The 22947-nt window shown below is 41.4% G+C and overlaps 3 protein-coding genes across 4 annotated transcripts in view; 1 reads left to right on the forward strand and 2 right to left on the reverse strand.

Moving 5' to 3' along the window:
- Positions 1-12501, reverse strand: part of LOC311105588 (nucleoredoxin) — a 79305-nt gene extending 66804 nt beyond the window's left edge. The window contains exon 1 of the mRNA XM_084147779.1: positions 11980-12501. Within this exon, the coding sequence (XP_084003905.1) occupies positions 11980-12288 (309 nt within the window). The 5' untranslated portion in view covers positions 12289-12501. The remainder of the gene's footprint in view (positions 1-11979) is intronic.
- A 585-nt stretch (positions 12502-13086) lies between these two features.
- Positions 13087-18641, reverse strand: LOC311106082 (thioredoxin domain-containing protein 17-like). 2 transcript variants are annotated; one of them, XM_084148383.1, is made up of 4 exons: positions 18117-18641; positions 17743-17824; positions 14010-14085; positions 13087-13712 (listed from the first exon to the last, which is right to left on the reverse strand). In XM_084148383.1, the coding sequence occupies exons 1-4, from the start codon at positions 18259-18261 to the stop codon at positions 13644-13646; spliced, it is 372 nt and encodes a 123-aa protein (XP_084004509.1). In that variant the 5' UTR covers positions 18262-18641; the 3' UTR covers positions 13087-13643. The 2 variants fall into 2 exon arrangements, with proteins under 2 accessions (XP_084004509.1, XP_084004508.1); XM_084148382.1 differs by having other exon boundaries at positions 17743-17866; positions 18117-18440.
- An 862-nt stretch (positions 18642-19503) lies between these two features.
- Positions 19504-22947, forward strand: part of LOC311106081 (protein moonraker-like) — a 47814-nt gene continuing 44370 nt past the window's right edge. The window contains 5 exon segments of the mRNA XM_084148381.1: positions 19504-19888; positions 21202-21486; positions 21615-21885; positions 22127-22299; positions 22403-22624. Coding sequence (XP_084004507.1) covers positions 19787-19888; positions 21202-21486; positions 21615-21885; positions 22127-22299; positions 22403-22624 — 1053 coding nt within the window. The 5' untranslated portion in view covers positions 19504-19786.

Consider the following 22947-nt stretch of genomic DNA (forward strand, 5'->3'; position numbering starts at 1 on the left):
AGCAGTATTGCCTTGAAGAATGGGCAAAAATCCCAGTGGCTAGATGTGCCAAGCTTATAGAGACATACCCCAAGAGACTTGCAGCTGTAATTGCTGCAAAAGGTGGCTCTACAAAGTATTGACTTGCATTTTAATTCCAGGTTGTAAGGCAACAAAATAGGAAAAATGCCAAGGGGGGTGAATACTTTCGCAAGCCACTGTAACAGTCACAGTGGGGTCACCAGTGCTTAGTTTTGGACTATTTCGTTCCGGAACCTATTTGCCAGGATCTGGTACCTCTCGTGACATGAAAAATAATTGTCCCTGTTTGCAATGTAAACATTTGAATAAAAGCGATCAAAGTTAATTTGAGTTTCCTCCTCTGTAATTCTAATGCCCCCTAAAAAAACGTATTGTGAAAACGTAGATTTTCAGCCCGTGCCTGATAGTCTAAGAATTGATTTTGCTTGGGCGGCCCAAGTTTATGGCTTGCACAACATTGTAGCCTAGAGACCCATCTCTCCGATTTGGTCCTGCCGTACATACTTACACGTACGCTACGCTATGGTCACTAGATGTAGGCCTCCTTAATGTCCCTAGTGCTCTTCCATGCCGTCCCTAGGATGTGTGCGTCACTTGAGTGGGTTGAGTCACTGACGTGATCTTCCTGTTGGGCTCGTGTGGTGGAGGAGATCTTCGTGGGCTATCATCAGCCTCGTCTCAGGGTAGTAAGTTGGTGGTCTGTTGATATCCCTCTGACCCTGCTGGTCAGCTATGAACGTTTGAACATCTTGAAGAACAATCTGGCATTAATGGCCATGTACTCTTATAATCTCCACCCGGCACAGCCAGAAGAGGACTGGCCACCCCTTAGAGCCTGGTTCCTCTCTAGGATTCTTCCTAGGTTCCTGCCTTTCTAGGGAGTTTTTCCCTAGCCACCGTGCTTCTACATCTGCATTGCTTGTTGTTTGGGGTTTTAGGCTGGGTTTCTGTATAGCACTTTGTGACATCTGCTGATGTAAAAAGGCTTTATAAAGAAATGTGATTGATAGAGACCAACGCGTGGCTGGTGCTGTGGTGAGAGAGCGAAGCGTGCCTGTATCTCTCACAGAACTAGAATGAGATTCACTTTCTATTATCTCTCGCTCTGCTCTGATAGACATGAGCCTGCAACCATCTCTCCAGCGTTGCAATTCATCATTTATTTCCTTATAGAATCATAGCTGCGGGAAGGGTGCTGATGTACCCCTGATAAATTGAAATACATTTTCCAAAATTATAGAATTACTGCTGTCTGTTTAGAAAGAAATCTAATAATTCAGAATACTACTCCAGGAATATAGTCCTATAATTTAACCACAGAGGATCATTAGTTTCTTTTTTTATTGCCTAGCTGTGGATCGTGTGTAGCAGTCCTGAATGTGCGGCAAATCTGTCAATGAACAGCATGCAGCCAAAACAGGTTTTCAAATACAATCAGGGAAAACACAGGTTGGAAAGCAATTGGCTCCTGCTGAAAAGAGAAGACTCTAATCTGTCTGTAGAGGCTACCAAAATATTATATCAACTTCCAAATAGGCCTATTGAGTGAACAGCATTGTTTTACAAAGTAAAACAAAAGAGAGACAGGCTTTTGGCAGGAGTGCATCGGCCATCTCCGGTGCGTGAAATGTGCAACATTGGGTGAGTTAGTGAAACTGGAAACCTTTTCTAGAACTATAATTTCCTCCTCAGATTGTACAATATGTGTCTCCACACACCTAGGCCTAGGCTATTGATGGATTCAAGACGAGGTTGTTTTTAATGATCTCAGATTCTCAGTTTGTCAGTGTCCAAGTAGCTGGTCATTTCGATCATTAGTGCGGTATTAAAAAAGATTATGCTAAGGTCTCCAGTCATGTAAAATGACATAGAACTGCATGAAAAGCGTTTATAAAAAGGCCAAATCTTTCCCGGACCCTAGGCTACAAAAAGATTTCCCCATGTGTGCAACTCCTGCAAGCACCTCTACTCTACTGCTCTATGCCACTACGCAAATGCGATGATATGCATGCAACACTTTATTATAAAGTTTTTTTTTTTCATATGTTCATCCAGTATCCACAGGTTACCACCCTCTCACACTCACTTTTTGTTCCGCCATCTCCCGATTTACAAATTAAGCACTTGGGGCCACCCCACTGCATGGCTAGCCTGGATCATTTAAGTATGCAATCTTAGCATGGTGGTCTTACTTACCATCTCTTCAGAAGGGGGTTATCTAGCCAAGTCTTGTATCTTGACTGATGGGCAGAAGTTTCAACTATGTCCTCTCAGAATGAACCACAGGGTTTATCACAAGTGTTTACCCTGTGTGTAATAAGGGATGTAGCTCAGTTGGTAGAGCATGGCGTTTGCAACGCCAGGGTTGTGGGTTCGATTCCCACGGGGGTCCAGTATGAAAAAATAAAAATTATGTATGCACTCACTAACTGTAAGTCGCTCTGGACAAGAGCGTCTGCTAAATGACTAAAATGTAAATGTAATAAGGCTCAGTGTTTCTTCACCTAGTTATCCACTTAGCAGCAGCATAATATATAATATATATATATATATATATATATAGTGAGGGGAAAAAGTATTTGATCCCCTTCTGATTTTGTACGTTTGCCCACTGACAAAGAAATGATCAGTCTATAATTGTAATGGTAGGTTTATTTGAACAGTGAGAGACAGAATTACAACAAAATAATCCAGAAAAACGCATGTAAAATTTTTTATAAATTGATTTGCATTTTAATGAGGGAAATAAGTATTTGACCCCCTCTCAATCAGAAAGATTTCTGGCTCCCAGGTGTCTTTTATACAGGTAACAAACTGAGATTAGGAGCACACTCTTAAAGGGAGTGCTCCTAATCTCAGTTTGAGTGGGTAAACACAGTCCCATGCTGCCAAGTTGTTCAATAGCTGACTTCACACTTCTTCAAGGAAGACCTCACAGCTGGACTGGACTCAAGAACACCATCCCCACCGTCAAACATGGAGGTGGAAACATTATGCTTGGGGGTGTTTTTCTGCTAAGGGGACAGGACAACTTCACCACATCAAAGGGACGATGGACGGGGCCATGTACCGTCAAATCTTGGGTGAGAACCTCCTTCCCTCAGCCAGGGCATTGAAAATGGGTCGTGTTTGGGTATTCCAGCATGACAATGACCCAAAACACACGGCCAAGGCAACAAAGGAGTGGCTCAAGAAGAAGCACATTAAGGTCCTGGAGTGGCCTAGCCAGTCTCCAGACCTTAATCCCATAGAAAATCTGTGGAGGGAGCTGTAGGTTCGAGTTGCCAAACGTCAGCCTCGAAACCTTAATGACTTTGAGAAGATCTGCAAAGAGGAGTGGGACAAAATCCCTCCTGACATGTGTGCAAACCTGGTGGCCAACTACAAGAAATGTCTAACCTCTGTGATTGCCAACAAGGGTTTTGCCACCAAGCACTAAGTCATGTTTTGCAGAGGGTTCAAATACTTATTTCCCTCATTAAAATGCAAATCAATTTATAACATTTTTGACATGCGTTTTTCTGGATTTTTTTGTTGTTATTCTGTCTCTCACTGTTCAAATACACCTACCATTAAAATTATAGACTGATCATATCTTTGTCAGTGGGCAAACGTACAAAATCAGCAGGGGATCAAATACTTTTTTCCCCTCACTGTATATATATATATATATATATATATATATATGTACCAGTGAAAAGTTTGGACACACCTACTCATTCCAGGGTTTGTCTTTATTTTTACTATTTTCTACATTGTAGAATAATAGTGAAGACATCAATACTATGAAATAACACATATGGAATCATGTAGTAACCAAGAAAGTGTTAAACAAATCAAAATATATTTTGTATTTGAGATTCTTCAAATAGCCACCCTTTGCCTTGATGACAGATTTGCACACTCTTGGCATTCTCTCAACCAGCTTTATGAGGTAGTAACCTGGAATGCATTTCAATTAACAGGTGTGCCTTCTTAAAAGTTAAGTTACAGTGGGGGAAAAAAGTATTTAGTCAGCCACCAATTGTGCAAGTTCTCCCACTTAAAAAGATGAGAGAGGCCTGTAATATTCATCATAGGTACACGTCAACTATGACAGACAATATGAGAGAAAAAAAATCCAGAAAATCACATTGTAGGATTTTTTATGAATTTATTTGCAAATTAGGTGGAAAATAAGTATTTGGTCACCTACAAACAAGCAAGATTTCTGGCTCTCACATACCTGTAACTTCTTCTTTAAGAGGCTCCTCTGTCCTCCACTCGTTACCTGTATTAATGGCACCTGTTTGAACTTGTTATCAGTATAAAAGACACCTGTCCACAACCTCAAACAGTCACACTCCAAACTCCACTATGGCCAAGACCAAAGAGCTGTCAAAGGACACCAGAAACAAAATTGTAGACCTGCACCAGGCTGGGAAGACTGAATCTGCAATAGGTAAGCAGCTTGGTTTGAAGAAATCAACTGTGGGAGCAATTATTAGGAAATGGAAGACATACAAGACCACTGATAATCTCCCTCGATCTGGGGCTCCACGCAAGATCTCACCCCGTGGGGTCAAAATGATCACAAGAACGGTGAGCAAAAATCCCAGAACCACACGGGGGGACCTACTGAATGACCTGCAGAGAGCTGGGACCAAAGTAACAAAGCCTACCATCAGTAACACACTACGCCGCCAGGGACTCAAATCCTGCAGTGCCAGACGTGTCCCCCTGCTTAAGCCAGTACATGTCCAGGCCCGTCTGAAGTTTGCTAGAGTGCATTTGGATGATCCAGAAGAGGATTGGGAGAATGTCATATGGTCAGATGAAACCAAAATATAACTTTTTGGTAAAAACTCAACTCGTCGTGTTTGGAGGACAAAGAATGCTGAGTTGCATCCAAAGAACACCATACCTACTGTGAAGCATGGGGGTGGAAACATCATGCTTTGGGGCTGTTTTTCTGCAAAGGGACCAGGGCGACTGATCCGTGTAAAGGAAAGAATGAATGGGGCCATGTATCATGAGATTTTGAGTGAAAACCTCCTTCCATCAGCAAGGGCATTGAAGATGAAACGTGGCTGGGTCTTTCAGCATGACAATGATCCCAAACACACCGCCCGGGCAACGAAGGAGTGGCTTCGTAAGAAGCATTTCAAGGTCCTGGAGTGGCCTAGCCAGTCTCCAGATCTCAACCCCATAGAAAATCTTTGGAGGGAGTTGAAAGTCCGTGTTGCCCAGCGACAGCCCCAAAACATCACTGCTCTAGAGGAGATCTGCATGGAGGAATGGGCCAAAATACCAGCAACAGTGTGTGAGAACCTTGTGAAGACTTACAGAAAACGTTTGACCTGTATCATTGCCAACAATGGGTATATAACAAAGTATTGAGAAACTTTTGTTATTGACCAAATACTTATTTTCCACCATAATTTGCAAATAAATTCATTAAAAATCCTACAATGTGATTTTCTGGATTTTTTTTCTCATTTTGTCTGTCATAGTTGACGTGTACCTATGATGAAAATTACAGGCCTCTCTCATCTTTTTAAGTGGGAGAACTTGCACAATTGGTGACTGACTAAATACTTTTTTTCCCCACTGTATTTCTTTCCTTCTTAATGCATTTGATCCAATCAGTTTTGTTGTGACAAGGTAGGGAGGGTATACAGAAGATAGCCCTATTTGGTAAAAGACCAAGTCCATATTATGGCAAAAACAGCTCAAATAAGCAAAGAGAAACGACAATCAATCATTATTTTAAGACAAGAAGGTCAGTCAATACGGAACATTTCAAGAGCTTTTGAAGTTTCTTCAAGTGCAGTCGCAAAAACCATCAGGCGCTATGATGAAACATTTGGTCTGGAATCCAAATTGGAGATTTTTGGTTCCAACCGCCGTGTCTTTGTGAGACGTGGTGTGGGTGAACGGATGATCTCAGCATGTGTATTTCCCACTGTAACGCATGGAGGAGGAGGTGTTATGGTGTGGGGGTGCTTTGCTGGTGACACTGTCTGTGATTTATTTAGAATTCAAGGCACACTTAACCAGCATGGCTACCACAGCATTCTACAGCAATACGCCATCCCATCTTAGTGGGACTATCATATGTTTTTCAACAGGACAATGACCCAACACACCTCCAGGCTGTGTAAGGGCTATTGTACCAAGAAGGAGAGTGATGGAGTGCTGCATCAGATGACCTGGCCTCCACAATCCCCCAACCTCAACCCAATTGAGATGGTTTGGGATGAGTCGGACCGCAGGGTGAAGGAAAAGCAGCCAACAAGTGCTCAGCATATGTGGGAACTCCTTCAAGACTGTCGGAAAAGCATTCCAGGTGAAGCTGGTTGACAGAATGCCAAGAGTGTGCAAAGCTGTCATCAAGGCAAGGGTGGCCATTTGAAGAATCTCAAATATAAAATATATATTGATTTGTTTAACACTTTTTAGGTTACTACATGATTCCATGTGTTATTTCATAGTTCTGATGTCTTCACTATTATTCTACAATGTCAAAAATAGTACAAATAAAGAAAAACCCTTGAATGAGTAGATGTGTCCAAACTTTTCACTGGTACTGTATGTATGTATGCATGCATGCATGCATGCATGCATGTATGTATGTATGTATGTATGTATGTATGTATGTATGTATGTATGTATGTATGTATGTATGTATGTATGTATGTATGTATGTATGTATGTATGTATGTATGTATATCAGCCCAAACTGTCACACACACACACGTGAAATTGACAGGTGAGAGAGAGAGCATCTACACAGGTCAACCCCAACCAAATGTGGCATTTACAGATAAGGAACTGCACATTATCACCTGCAGATAAGGGGGCATGCAGCAGGCTTTTTCCAGCTGCTCCTGCTGGAATCAAAGGAGTGCAGCAGGGGCAGGGAGACGCAGGGCTGAGATATGTGATGAGCAGTGCACGGTGCGGTTTTCATCAGATCAGTGACACCCTGATGACAGGCACCCTTAGCCCCTCTCTGAAGCACCTAGCAGCTGTGGCTCTAGTCCCAGTAGTCCCAGGGCTCAGGGGCTCCGACCCAGGGGGGCACGACACTGCAGTGGGACAGACCAGGGGGCTAAACAGAAGCCTTTGGCTGTGTCCCAAATTGCAACCTATTCACAAGGCTTTAACCATAGGGCTCTGTTTAAAAGTAGTGCACCATGTAGTGAATAGGGTGCCATTTGGGATGCAGACTTTCTCTCACTGGGATGTGATCCCTCTCCTCTCTTGATTCAGCAGAAACACACTGCCCCAGAGTTTATCTTCCAGCGTTGGCAGAGTGGGGCTTTCACAGATACTTGGTGAAGGCTGTAATTGATTTACGAGCGGCTCTCCCACTCCTGCTTGTACCTCTCCATGTAAGGCAGTGCCAGCCAAGACACTCCGCTCACACACACTGCCGTGGTTCCATAACAACAGGCACCCACCCACTGCTCTGCTAAAGGGTCCCTTGAACTCCCTTCACACACTGCCAGACACACACACACACACACTGTTCTCATCCCACAGCTACTGTGACCTTTCTGTTATGCCAACTCAAGGATGAAAAAATATAAAATAGTAATAAAATGTTCTGTGAACTACAGCTTTGCTGATGTGAATGACGTCTTGTATGACTTAAGTGAAATCAGAGTGGAATCAATTCAGCAGTCAAAAATGTGACTCCTAATAGTCAAACCTAAAGCCCCCAAGATCCTTTCAAAACACTAAATCTCCTCGCTTGTAAAAAAATGTAAGACAATGTCTTCAATATTTCATCTTATCTCTGCATAGTTAGATAATAAACATTCCTAGCAATGTGAGTGACAGAATTGACTACACAGGACAAGAGAAAGCAAGTGCAGTGTAAGGAATGAGAAGGGAGGGGAGGGGGAACTACTGTAGGAGGGGTGGACGGCAGGAGGGAGAGGGGGGCCAGGTAGGTGATGAGGCTCTGAAAGAGGCGATGGAGAGAGATTGCTGGCTGTGCCAGGAGATGAGCCCTGTGTAGCTCAACAGAGCTGCCTCTCACTCTCTCTCCTCCCCTGCCTACAGCCAGAGTCCAGCCAGGCCTGAGAAGAGGGGGGAGAGGGCCACTTACTACCCACAGACCCACAACCTCAATGCAGCCCTCCACCAGGTCAACATCATACACCAATTAGGTCTCTCTCTCTCTCACACACACTATTTTACTTGTTGCTATGATCCCACTTGCATGCAGGCGAGATCTGGGCCTGACGTTGTCTTTTCTCTGAGTGGGTAAACACAGTCCCATGCTGCCAAGTTGTTCAATAGCTGACTTCACACTTCTTCAAGGAAGACCTCACAGCTGGACTGGACTCAAATGTGTTTCTTCTACACAAACATGTTGATTTAGACTAGAGCATTATCTTGTCTTGCTTCCCTCCCATTTACTGTAAACGGGTACTGATTGCAATATAGGCACGGATGATGCCTTTGACCATAACACGTATGATAAAAAGCACTGGTAAGTCATATTGGTGTGGGTTGCCACCTTATTGTTTTTAAATGAACTAAAAGTCCTATTCAAATGAATTGTAAAGAATGAGTGTAAATTAAACAGCATATAAATGGAAAGTAAGAAATACCCAGCTCATGTAGACACAGCTGATACAAATATACAGATGATATCTCCTCTGAAGCAAAGCTTCTCTTATCAGGTGCCAGGCGCTTCATATACCTGTCCTGGTGATAAAACCACATCTGTGCCGCAGACAAAGGCTGAGACTACTTCGCCAACCCACCAGGCTACAACGCCATCTGATGCATTACAAAGCTCCAGGAGCAGAAAAACACATTCACATCAATGCACACACAAATGCCAAAAGAATCATTCTGAAGGGGGAAATGTATAGGCCACATGAAGCCTTAAGTAAACACTAAACATGTACTTGCCTTAGGACATGTCAGAAGGCTATGGTAGTGTGACCTAAATCTGACTGCTCACTGAAACAGGAATTCTCTCTTCAGTATAAAAACAGAGCAGGCCATAGGTTAGTTAAACCCCTAACAGACACCCTGCTGTACTGAAGATCACAGTTACTCTGCAATTAATACTGGTGGCACTGTCACAGAGTTAAATGCAAAGTTGTACACTACTCTCAGGTAGCCTTAGCCAAGTCGTGGCCGCACTCGAATTTTGAACAATGGCAATGTTAATGCTGCAGAATATTTTCCACCAGCAGCATTCAGAACACAATAATGCTGCACTGTGGCTATACGCTCCTCCCAGACTGGCCCAAGACAACCCCCATCCATCCCTCCCTCCCTCAAATCAAATCAAATCAAATGCCTCCATCATTCCCCCCCTTCACGCCTGGACTGCATAATGAAGTGAAACACAAACCATCACCAACAATCTGCAACACATTAGAAGGGCCTTGATTGAATCTAAATCAAGCTGCACCTATTACAACTAAGTGTTAGGGTTCTACAGGAAAAGACTACACTAAGGAAATTCACAAAGAGTTCATAAAATATACAGCATGCTATTTGATGACCATGGGGAAGGGTTGGGTGGTGTGGAGCCATGAGGCAAAGACTCATTTTAAAAAAGGTCCTGTGTGCCCTTACAGTTGAAAGATAATCATTCTAAATGTCTCCATTTCATTGAAGAGGTGGTAAAATGTTGATGTAGTAATTACTTGCCGGTATGTAGGCAAACTGGGTAGGTCTATATCAGATAAATGCATAAAAAACATCCCCTAAAATGACACGTTGTACAAAATAGAATTCCACTGGCACTGATAGTAGTGCATGCAGAACTATTCTTACAGAAAGTCTCCTGCAAATCCTTTTTACTAGCCTGGTGTGGCAATGTAATGAGACACAGATGAGGGCTATTTATACTCTTATTTTCAAATAAACGACTTGCCCTGGCATCTTAGGACAAGGAAATTATCATTGTCCAACTAAAAGCCAGCCTCCATCACCATCTTCTGCTCCCATTATTTTAAAAAGATAGTAACAGTATGGTATGATTTCCTGACTTGTTTTTTTTACTGTGGAATTGTATTTTATACCTATCCTGTGAGGCCTAGAGACCATGACAATGTCTTTACCAGCCGTTACTGGGTTTAATGTCCTGTACTGCCAACAGGGTAGCAGCAGCAGGGCACTGAGAATGGCGCAGCTCTGTCCTCTGCAGACAATTAGATTTATATTCACACTACCCTCGGCTCTCTCCCTCTACTCTCCTCTCCCTCACGATTACAATTGTAATGTACACATATATTATACCCGCCCACAATTATATTATTCTTTATAGCATATAGATTATGTGCATGCAGCTGCAAGCCGAGACACATCGGCTAGCCGAGACAGTCTCAGTGGGATTAATTGTAATTTGTTATTAAGGATCATCATTTGTTTTTCAGACAGGCATGTTGACGTATGTAGGAAACTGGAGGGGCAGAGGACCCAAAATGGATCCTGACGTGGGTGAACCTGCAGCATGATACAGGTCTCATTTAGGTATAATTTATTTATAATCCTGAAACCCTTGCTTTACCCATACATTGACATTATATCGGCCTAAACATTTTAAAGGCTTTCACAACATGTTATTTTTTATGTTTATTGAATTCATGTCCAGAAAATAAATACAGACATCAAGATATTGTGGTAATCATATTTACAATATAGGCCTAGATTAATTATATGGGACAGTAACTGTAAACATTTGTCAAATTATGAATAAAGGTAAAATAATGAATTAATAAATGGACAGGGTACATAGAAAATATTTGGACATTTTCTGTGAAAGGTTATGATGATTAAGCTCATAATCTTTTTCAACATCTATAGGCTAAACATCTATTTTGAAACCTTTATATTAAACCCATATGAAAGAGATGGACAGATAATATGAATAGAATTACCTACAGGTTTATTTATAGGAAATTTGATTAAATCTTTTCTCCTTTTTCAAACATATGGGTGTTTTCCAATAGCCGTGTAATGTGTAGGCCTATTATGAGATATTGACTTCTGTATCCTAAATAATGGCCCTGCAATTAAATAATTAATCGAACAAAAGCCTAACAGCCAAAGAGTAGGCCATTGTATCGAGTTTCAAATATTTCACTAACACTTTGATCAAAAACACATTATACCTTTTTCCTTTGTATTTTTACAATAACTATTTTCAGCATCGATCATTTCACCTTGGCTATAATAAACCTTAGATATTAGGTATTCATATATAGAACAAACAATTAAACAAAAACATTTGAACTATATTTAAATCAATATTTATATAGCATTGTCATTATTTCTAATGGCTATAGGCCTATAATAAGTCAAGTTTTGGTCAATATCTTTTGACCATATTTTTTTGTCAATTGTCCTGCCACAAAAAATGATTTTGGGGCAGGACAATGTAATTTGTTACCTGAGTGTTTGAATTAAAAAGGATTCTACAAATTAACTATGAATAATAATACATTTTAGACATTAGCATATCTTCCCACTACCTGGGTGTGTATGTGTCATTTTCTAATTTCAATATGAATATTTAGGCTATAGATAACCTGTGACACATGCACCGGGGTGCACAATAGATAGGCTATATATTATATCCAATGCAAACAATGGAACCTGGAATAAATACAAGGGGCCTTCTGTAAACCATATTCTGTATACATAAGAGAGACAGTGACAAACGAATCTACCTACAGAAAAAATAGGCCTGCTGGCAACATTAGAAACAAAATATGTTAGACCCTGTATCAACCTTTGGTTCCACAGTCAGTTATGTCCAATGACCCAAATAAAAGCATATACCTATGAACTGTAAGGTAGACCTATATAATTGGGCAAAGTGTGCAGTTTATTTAAATAAGGGTTTATTGGGTAGGCTAAACATATGGGTGTCACATATGTTTTTTATATCGTGGCTCAATTCCAGATTCACCTTTTTATTCATTGGTCACTTCTTACCTTTTTGTGTCTATCTTTGAAAGGCAATGCCGGCCATTGCATCTCCTGTAAAAAGTCTTGCCAATGTTTCTGATCCTGATCAGATGAGACGAAGACGATTTCCAATGTGTCTTTATGTTCAGATGATTTTTTGAACTTGCTATAAAACTCACACAGACTGGCGTTGAACTGCTTACAGGGGCCGTTTAAACTGCAGCCGAAGTAGAGCCCGACCAGGGACAGCTTGCTACCCAGCGCCTGTACATCCACATCGGCTTTCTCGCTGTTGACGAGCCGCTCCCCGAGTAGATTCACCAGAAACTCCGACATCGCTGCTCGAGTCCTTGAAACAGACCCTAATATATTCCGTTCTCTTACCAAGACTGCAGAAAATGAAAACTGAAAAGCTCAGTGAAAACAAACACGCCCTGGTCCTCCAATTTAGCTTCCTTGGAGAGCCCCAATTCGTGGTATAGCCTATGCTCAAATGTGTGCACGACTACAGATACCCTTTTCCGCTGCTCAGCTCAGTCGCTCCAATGTGTGGTGTGCAGGAATGCGCTCCAGTTATACTCCTACAACAGTGCTTGCGCTCCTCACTTCAAAGCAAGCAACTCTTTCATGACACCTAGTTATAAAACGGCGATATTGCATCTCTATAATATTCTTGATGTATGTATATAAAAAATTCAGACCACCTTTGTTTGGTCTGGTATTTAATAACACTACTTGATCAAGTTCACTATTCAAAGACTGATTGCTGTTAGCATTGAGCATGTTTAGGCCTACATGGTACACACATTACATGTTTAGGCCTATGTGTACATTAAACCCATATGACAGAACTAGGGATAGGTTACTTTTTTTCTTCTTCATGAGCCTATAAGGAGCTTTAAAATATATATATATGTTTACAAAGACAACATGAGCCTATTATTAAATGTGCCAATTTTATCTAATATTATAATTTCACATAAAAAAATAATTGTTTGAAATATAAATAATATCATTATTGAAAAGAAAAAACGTGAACCTAAATGTTTATTATAAGACATTAGGCCTAATATATTTAGACAGGCTGAGGGAGCCACCTAGCTTCTCACAAAATGAACTGCACTATAGACAAACTGCATTTTAAACATTTTATTTTTTTCATCCAGCCATAATTTCCCTTAATTTGACTAAATTCTACACTATAACACGACAATCACAGTATAACAGGTAATGCTTCAGTTGATATCCTCACTCTATAGATTACTGCCGTAAGTAAGAAATAAGAATCATCAATTGATGAGATTCAATTCATTTGACACAATTCGTCTGGCACATCACATTCTAGGAGTAGGCTGCCTACCACTTAGGGGAATCTAATATATTAGTCAAAAGTGGGCTTTGTTATTATAACCTCTTCTATTTAATTTACTACTTTAAACATCAAGTTATAAAAGCAGACAGCTAGCTCTACCAAGGCCTCTGGTTATGTTATAGTTGCTTATTATTTCCTTGTAAGAATAGCAACACATCACTGATTAACACTGCCTCGCAGTGAGAGAAGTGTGTATTTGAATTCCAAAGAAACAATCATTTCTATTCAATCAAGTGTAGTGAAAAGGTGCCTGGGCTGGGACTGGATTTCAGGACAGAGGGAAATGGAAGATAACCAAGTGCAGGGTGAGTGTTGTCCTCTAATCCTCAGTGAACATCATCCTCACCAGGTCAGCTTTGAAGCACTCCTCCTCAACCAGCTTCTGAGGCTGAATTAGATGGAGGAAAAGAAACAGAACTTAGCATGTTTTGGTAACACTTTCCCTGAAGGTATATTTTATTAAGAATGTATTAAAAGTTTATAAATAGTTCATAAACGGTTAATAACAACCTCACCAATGTGTTAACAGTTGTTGTTTTTTACAGATTGACTATCTATAAAATAATAATAAAACGCTTTTAGGACCCTTTCAGTGTTACCACAAAATCCAAAGAAAAAGCAACACTTTTAAAATGTATTAGAGAAATTCTTCTTCTTTGTGATCTTGCCATGCACTTATGCTCACCGTGCCATAACGGATCAGAGTGGGAACTCCACTGAGCTTCAGAGTCTTCTTGAATTCATTATTGGGATCCTTCCAACTGGTTGAAGATGAAAAGGTATATTAAGCAAATACAAAAGTCAAAGACATTTAGGTCAAATGTATAATTTTGTGCACTGTGTATATATATATATATATATATATATATATATATATATATATATACACACACATACACATACATACACACACACACACACACACACACACACTGAACAAAAATATAAACACAACATGCAATAATTTCAAAGATTTTACTGAGTTACAGTTCATAAAAGGAAATCAGTCAATAAATTCATTAGGCCCTAATCTATGGATTTCACATGACTGGATATACAGATATGCATCTGTTAGTCACATATAACTTTTTTTTTAAGTAGGGGCGTGGATCAGAAAACCAGTCAGTATCTGGTGTGACCACAATTTGCCTCCTGCAGCGCGACACATCTCCTTCGCATAGAGTTGATCAGGCTGTTGATGTGTGGCTTGTGGATTGTTGTCCTACTCCTCTTCAAAGGCTGTGCGAAGTTGCTGGATATTGGCGGGAACTGGAACACGCTGTCGTACACGTCTATCCAGAGCATTCCAAACATGCTCAATGGGTGACATGTCTGCAGTGGTGTAAAGTACTTAAGTAGTTTTGGGGGGTATCTGTACTTTACTATTTATATTTTTGACAACTTTTACTTAACTACATTCCTAAAGAAAATAATGTACTTTTTACTCCATACATTTTCCCTGACACCCAAAAGTACTCGTTAAATTTTGAATGCTTAACAGGACAGGAAAGGTCAAATTCACACACGTCAAGAGAGCATCCCTGGTCATCCCTTCTGCCTCTTTTCTGGCAGACTCACTAAACACAAATGCTTAGTTTGTAAATGATATCTGAGTGTTGGAGTGTGCCCCTGACTATCCATACATAAAATAACAAATAAAATTGTGCCGTCTGGTTTGCTTAATATAAGGAATGTGAAACTATTTATAATTTTACTTTTGATACTTAAGTACAGTCGTTGTCAAAAGTTTTGAGAATGACACAAATACTAATTTTCACAAAGTCTGCTGCCTCAGTTTTGATGATGGCAATTTGCATATACTCCAGAATGTCACGAAGAGTGATCAGATGAATTGCAATTAATTGCAAAGTCCCTCTTTGCCATGAAAATGAACTTAATCCCCAAAAAAAACATTTCCACTGCATTTCAGCACTGCCACAAAAGGACCAGCTGCCATCATGTCAGTGGTCCTCTCGTTAAACACAGGTGAGAGTGTTGACGAGGACAAGGCTGGAGATCACTCTGTCATGCTGATTGAGTTCGAATAACAGACTGGAAGCTTTAAAAAAAGGGTGGTGCTTGAAATCATTGTTCTTCCTCTGTTAACCATGGTTACCTGCAAGGAAACACGTGCCGTCATCATTGCTTTGCACAAAAAGGGCTTCACAGGCAAGGATATTGCTGCTAGTAAGATTGCACCTAAATCAACCATTTATCAGATCATCAAGAACTTCAAGGAGAGAGGTTCAATTGTTGTGAAGAAGGCATCAGGGCGCCCAAGAAAGTCCAGCAAGCGCCAGGACCGTCTCCTAAAGTTGATTCAGCTGCGGGATCGGGGCACCACCAGTGCAGAGCTTGCTCAGTAATGGCAGCAGGCAGGTGTGAGTGCATCTGCACGCACAGTGAGGCGAATACTTTTGGGGGATGGCCTGGTGTCAAGAAGGGCAGCAAAGAAGCCACTTCTCTCCAGGAAAAACATCAGGGACAGACTGATATTCTGCAAAAGGTAAAGGGATTGGACTGCTGAGGACTGGGGTAAAGTCATTTTCTCTGATGAATCCCCTTTCCGATTGTTTGGGGCATCTGGAAAACACCTTGTCCGGAGAAGACAAGGTGAGCGCTACCATCAGTCCTGTGTCATGCCAACAGTAAAGCATCCTGAGACCATTCATGTGTGGGGTTGCTTCTCAGCCAAGGGAGTGGGATCACTCACAATTTTGCCTAAGAACACAGCCATGAATAAAGAATGGTACCAACACATCCTCGAGAGCAACTTCTCCCAACCATCCAAGAACAGTTTGGTGATGACCAATGCCTTTTCCAGCATGATGGAGCACCTTGCCATAAGGCAAAAGTGATAACTAAGTGGCTTGGGGAACAAAACATCGACATTTTGGGTCCATGGCCAGGAAACTCCCCAGACCTTAATCCCATCGAGAACTTGTGGTCGATCCTCAAGAGGCGGGTGGACAAACAAAAACCCACAAATTCTGACAAACTCCAAGCATTGATTATGCAAGAATGGGCTGCCATCAGTCAGGATGTGGCCCAGAAGTTAATTGACAGCATGCCAGAGCAGATTGCAGAGGTCTTGAAAAAGAAGGGTCAACACTGCAAATATTGACTCTTTGCATAAACTTAATGTAATTGTCAATAAAAGCCTTTGACACTTATGGAATGCTTGTAATTATACTTCAGTATATCATAGTAACATCTGACAAAAATATCTCATAACACTGAAGCAGCGAACTTTGTGAAGACCAATACTTGTGTCATTCTCAAAACTGTATATTTAAAACCAAATACTTCTAGACCTTTACTCAAGTAGTATTTTACTGGGTGACTTTCACGTTTACTTGAGTCATTTGCTATTAAGCTATCTTTACTTTTACTCAATTGGGTACTTTTTCCACCACTGCACGTCTGGTGAGTATGCAGGCCATTGAAGAAATGGGACATTTTCAGCTTCCAGGAATTGTGTACAGATCCTTGCGACATGGGGCCGTGAATTATCATGCTGAAACATGAGGTGATGGCGGCAGTTGAATGGCACGACAATGGGCCTCAGGATCTGGTCACCGTATCTCTGTGCATTCAATTTGCCATTGATAAAATGCAATTGTGTTCGTTGTCCTGAACTTATGCCTGCCCATACTATAAACCCACCGCTACCATGGGGCACTCTGTTCACAACGTTGACATCAGCAAACCGCTTGCCCACACGACGCCATACACCTGGTCTGCGTTTGTGAGGCCATTTGGACGTACTGCCAAATTCTCTAAAACGACGTTGGAGGCGGCTTATGGTAGAGAAATTAACATTCAATTATCTGGTAACAGCTCTGGAGGCCATTCCTGCAGTCAGCATGCCAATTGCACGCTCCCTCAAAACTTGAGACATTTGTGGCATTGTGTTGTGTGACAAAACTGCACATTTTAGAGTGGCCTTTTATTGTCCTCAGCACAAAGTGCACATGTAATGATCATGCTGTTTAATCAGCTTCTTGATATGCCACACCTGGTAGGTGGATCTGTCAGGTGGATGGATTATCTTGACAAAGGATAAAATGCTCACCAACAGAGATGTATACAAATGTGTGCTTATAATTTGAGAGAAATAAGCTTTTTGTGGGCATGGAACATTTCTGGGATCTTTTATTTCAGCTCATGAAACATGGGACCAACACTTTACATGTTGCGTTTATATTTTTGTTCAGTGTATTTTGCTCCTTTCAAATATGCTGTCCGAGAGAGCCGACAGTTCATGATGTTACAACTTGCACGATTTATTTAAGCTTTTCAAAACTACTAGCTGCATTTGAGGGTAAGAATAATACTTTTATATTGTCTGTGGATTGCACAGCACTATCCTTCTGCTATCATCACCAGTGAATATGAAGAAAAAGTTGAGTACATACTATGGCCTCTCTCCAACCTGACAGTAGACGAAGACAGAGCCCTCAGGAAGGTGGGACATCTCTCCTCTAACAACTGGCTCAGCTGGAGTAGAAGGAGGAGAAGAAAGCTGGCAAATCTGTGTGGCTTTGATTTATGCAAACAATAAATTACACATGAGTACAGTATAATATATAATAATAATACAGAAAATAGAGCATAAGACAAGCACCCCCAGTAAACACATTACAGAGAGATTAGTTGGCTTGGCTACCATGAATTGCCAACCATAATGCAGCAGTGACTGACGCATTATGACAGACAGCTGGGAAAGAAAGCCAACTTCTATACATGTCAGGTACAAATTATTACAGCCATAAAACAATAACTCTATTACCTTTCACACAATCTGGACACCAGCTCATCCCTTGAGCGTCTTTATCACCAGAGAAATATGCGAATATGTCCTTTCCTTTCCTCTCAGACACTGCTTTGCAGAATTCATCATAACCATGGACCTTTAATTCTTCATAATGAGACATTATGAAATAGAATAAGTAGCAGTATTATCAATTATCGTACGCAAAGCAAGCAGGTATGAAGCGTTTTATGCTAGAACAAATACGACATGGACCTTTCGCACTATGATCGCTTCTAAAATACTACGAGCAGAGAGGAAGAGGTAAAGAGAGAGGCCCAACTCGGAGGGAAATTTGTCTCCGTCCAGCAGTGGGCGTTTTTGCATTTTCTCGCCCACCAAGCGAGGAGTTTTTGTACAGAGGTCAATGAGAGTGTCGAATTTGGTCAACAAAAAAATGAATGGCTTATTTGCTACGTGAGGTTTATTTGATTTAATATAAGTTCCGTAATGCTTAGGTTGTTACGAGTGTACTGATATAAGTAGGACACGTGACACCCCCGCAACTTTGATTTAAAAAAATACTTTATATCGGAGTTGTCAAATCAAATCAAATCAAATTGTATTGGTCACATGCGCCGAATACAACAGGTGCAGACATTACAGTGAAATGCTTACTTACAGCCCTTAACCAACAGTGCATTTTTTATTTATTTTTTAAGTAAAAATAAAACAACAACAAAAAAAGTGTTGAGAAAAAAAAGAGCAGAAGTAAAATAAAGTAACAGTAGGGAGGCTATATATACAGGGGGTACCGTTGCAGAGTCAATGTGCGGGGGCACCGGCTAGTTGAGGTAGTTGAGGTAATATGTCTCGAGATAGCTATGCATATTCATGATAAGAGGCTAGTAGCGTAGCAGCTCTCCATTGAATACATGCGGTTAACGTCAACCACCCTCATCGAATATTCAAAAATGTATTAAAATAATGAGATATCCACCAATCCAAAGAAAGGATAGGCGGGAGCTAGACAGCCCGCCGTGCCGCAACGACTCCCATTGTTAGGGCAGAGAAACAAGTATCTTGCCAGTATATCCATAATCTTTGCTAGGAGTACAGAAAACACATGACAACGCTTCCTCTTCCTGTCTATGAAAAATAAAAGTGATAGGACAACTTCATCCTATTCGTGTAATGCTTTTGATGACTGTTTCATCGAAACAAACAGAATATTATGGACACAAATAGATAGAAAAATTCAAATGTGATAATATTCATCACATTTTAGTCAAATTGTACGATCAAAGTAGTATTTTAAATGTCCTACACTTGTTTGACGATTTCTGCTTTCCGTAGGTTAGAAATACCCACTTCCGGTTCATACGGAAGACAGTGCTTATTATTGGTTGTCATGGCGGCGGTTTAAACAGTTTTAACAGTGATTAGATTGCTAGCAGCTGTCGAAGTGTATCCCGTACAAATAGTATCTTAGCCACATATTTTCAATTTCTTTATATGATAATAATCGAAGTATAATGTTGCATCCGGTTGCATGGCTAGATACGTACTGAAACGTTAGGCTAAGGTTGGCAAAATGGATCAAAGCTAACCGTTAGCCTAACGTTAGCTAGCTTTCTAGGCAGCTAGCCAGGGTTACAGCTGAATTAGAAATACCGGTAGCTAGCTAGCTAGGTGATTTAGGAACAGCTATGGCTGAAAACCTTCTGAAGGAGTCACCGATGACCTTAGGACAATCGAAAAGCTGGGTCACATTAGGTCCAAATCGTAGCACTCGACTTTCTCAGAATCAGGTAAGACAACGTTAGCTAAAGGACATTCATGTAAACCCACAAATGGTCAAATGGATTGTGAACTATCTGACCAATAAACCACGGTTCGTAAGACTGAACCAGGCAGTACTATCAGACCAGATATGCACAAACACGGTAACGTTAGCCGCACGAGGGACGGTCATGTCACCTTTCCTGTTTACTCTCTATACAAATGACATCACACACAACAATGAACTGAGCCATCTGCAGAAATTCTCTGATGACTCTGGTATAGTAAGTTGTATCATGAAAGGTAACGTGTAGTGGCTAGTGTTTTGTGTTATGCCATTATGTGCTGAAAGGGAAACTTACTTAGCGAAGGATGACATAAATAAACTGGACAATCGAGTCAATGCAGGACATGTTCATAAAAATGCTGCAAGCTAAAACACATGATCATGGACAATGCCATACACCCACTCCACATCACTCTAATGCAACATAGTAGTAGCAGGTTCATCCTGCCCAAAAGCTCCATAGAGGGGTTCCGAAGGTCATTTTTACACACAGCCATCATAAATTACTAATTTGTTATGCCTTTTTTAATGTTTAGTCGTTGCTGTTTCCCAGGAGAATAGACAACATCATTTCTTACCTGTCTTTTATGGCTATTAACGTTCAGGTGTCTTATTTAAGCAATAAGGCCAGAGGGGGTGTGGTATATGACCAATATACCACAGTTAAGGGCTGTTCTTCGCACAACGCAACACTTAGCCGTGGTATATTGGCCATATATCACAAATCCCAGAGGTGCCTTATTGCTATTATAAACTGGTTACCAACATAATTAGAGCAGTAAAAATAAATGTTTTGTCATACCCGTGGTATACGGTCTGATATACCACGGCTGTCAGCCAGTCAACATTCAGTGCTCGAACCCCCCCAGTTTATAATATGTGTTTTACAATGTGCTGTCAGCCAGTCAACATTCAGTGCTCGAACCCCCCCAGTTTATAATATGTGTTTTACAATGTGTTTGTAACTGATACGGGTCCTGTCTTTGTAATTTAATTGATTGTTGATGCTGAAGTGATAAACAGTTTCCCAAGTTGGGATTAATAAAGTACTGCTGTACTCTCTACTATTTCTCTCTCCATCTTATACTAGTCATGCTACTAGCATGCCATCATGATGGATATTGAAATATAATGTGATAACGTTGTGAATGCCAGTTGATGTGGCCAGATCATAAGTTGGACAGCCGGATGTTATGTCAACTCAGCTAGCTAAGTTGGTCATTATGTTTTTGCAACAGCAGGAATGATGCCAGTGGCACTATTGTTCTCTTTCAGTTACTCTTCAATGCAGCCATGCCTGCCAACGCATATAACCGTGCCACCCAAGTTGGCCCACCTGCACCCATTGTGATTGAGAAGCTGATGCCCCGGGTGGAGAAGCGGGATGACCTGGATAGCACCGGCAGCTCTCTGTGTTTCTCTGCTCTGTCTGAGGAGCGTCTGCTGGCTGCAGTCAGGCTGGCCAAGAGAGATCTGAGGAAGAGACGACAGGAGTCATTGAACAGCTCCCCCATCAGACCACAGCCAGAGGAGACCACACCCATCAAGAGCAATGTGCAGGTAAATAAGAGATAGCTAAAGCAGGCTCATCAGTATACTCCCCTTTCACTTGTACTGTTTATATCCATCTTATTCTGCTCCAAGAACGATTAATCGATGATCAACCTTTATAATTTTTCTATTTCCAGCAGAAGGGGGTTGTTCCTAAGAGGAGGTCAAAGACGACCGGCACCAAAGAAGAAGTGACTCGGTCTGGAGCCAAGGTGCTTGTATACACCCCCCAGAAGTACGTCTCCATACCCCCTGGGCCTGATCATGGCCTGTCCCCCCCAACCAGAGACCCAGGCCCAAGGCAGACAGCCAGCCAGGAGCCCCACACAGCCCTCAGCCAGGAGGTCCGCAGGCTGCAGAGAGAGCTGGCCAACTACATCCAGAGAATAGATCAGCTGGCTAACAGAGGTAACACCGCATAAATGAAGTCACCCATGAGTTTACCAGTCAAATCGCCATGGTCAGAGGTTCTAGTGATTATATTTCTGTGGGTAACACAGCTGGATTGGCACCTTGTTGGCATACAGGCTGCTAATATTCTAATCTTTTCAATATGCTGTTATGAACTATTTTGAATGGTATTTAGTGTATGGGACACTGCATGCAGTTTAGAGACCCATGGTCATGTGTATTGTGCTGTGCATTCCAGGGCGAATGGTTATAGAGTCCTTGGAGCCTGATGAGCAGCGCAGGGTGGAGGTCCGCAGACAGGAACAGGCAGCCCGCTCTGCACGCATCATCTATGTGCTACAACAACAGGTGAAAGAGATCCAAGAGGATTTAGACAAACTACGCTCACAGAAGATTCAGCACACAAATAAAGTAAGTTACACATAATAACCCAAGCTGTCGTACTCTGATGAGGTTGATGATGAGGACAATGACAAAGACTAACACCCATCTCCCTCTCTCTTCGTTTTCTCAGTCCAGAGCGATGAACAGGTTGGCTGCTGCCCACAGAGGGGCGGTCAGGGCCATGCAGGTGTTCACTAATCAGCTGTCTGACATGTCTGAGGGCAGGATGCCCTCCTATTATAAAGAGATGGGCCAGCTGATCCGCCAGCTCTCTCTGTGCTCGGCCAAGGTGGAGGTGGGCCAGGGATCAGCCGTCCCAGAGACTGCCCTGGACATCCTGCAGAAACTAGAGGTCAGTCAGAGGCTGAGTCCCAAATAGCACCTTATTCTCTTTATAGTGCAGTACTTTTGACCAGGGGCAGGGGCCATAGGTCTCTGGTCCAAAGTAATGCACTATATAGGAAATAGAAAGCCATTTGCACTACATCCATAGATTTAATCCATCACCTACAGGCCACTCTCACCTTATTACACAGAAGATGGGCACCAGAAAATGTCCCAAATCAACTACTGTACATCTATTGGTAATTTTTGATAAGCAATCAAACTTTGTAAATCAATATTTGGTTATACAAGCAATACTCCATTGAAAAACCTAAGCTATTCAATCTAAAG

Source organism: Coregonus lavaretus (genome assembly GCF_964263955.1).
Source record: "Coregonus lavaretus genome assembly, chromosome: 30".
NCBI lineage: Eukaryota > Metazoa > Chordata > Actinopteri > Salmoniformes > Salmonidae > Coregonus > Coregonus lavaretus.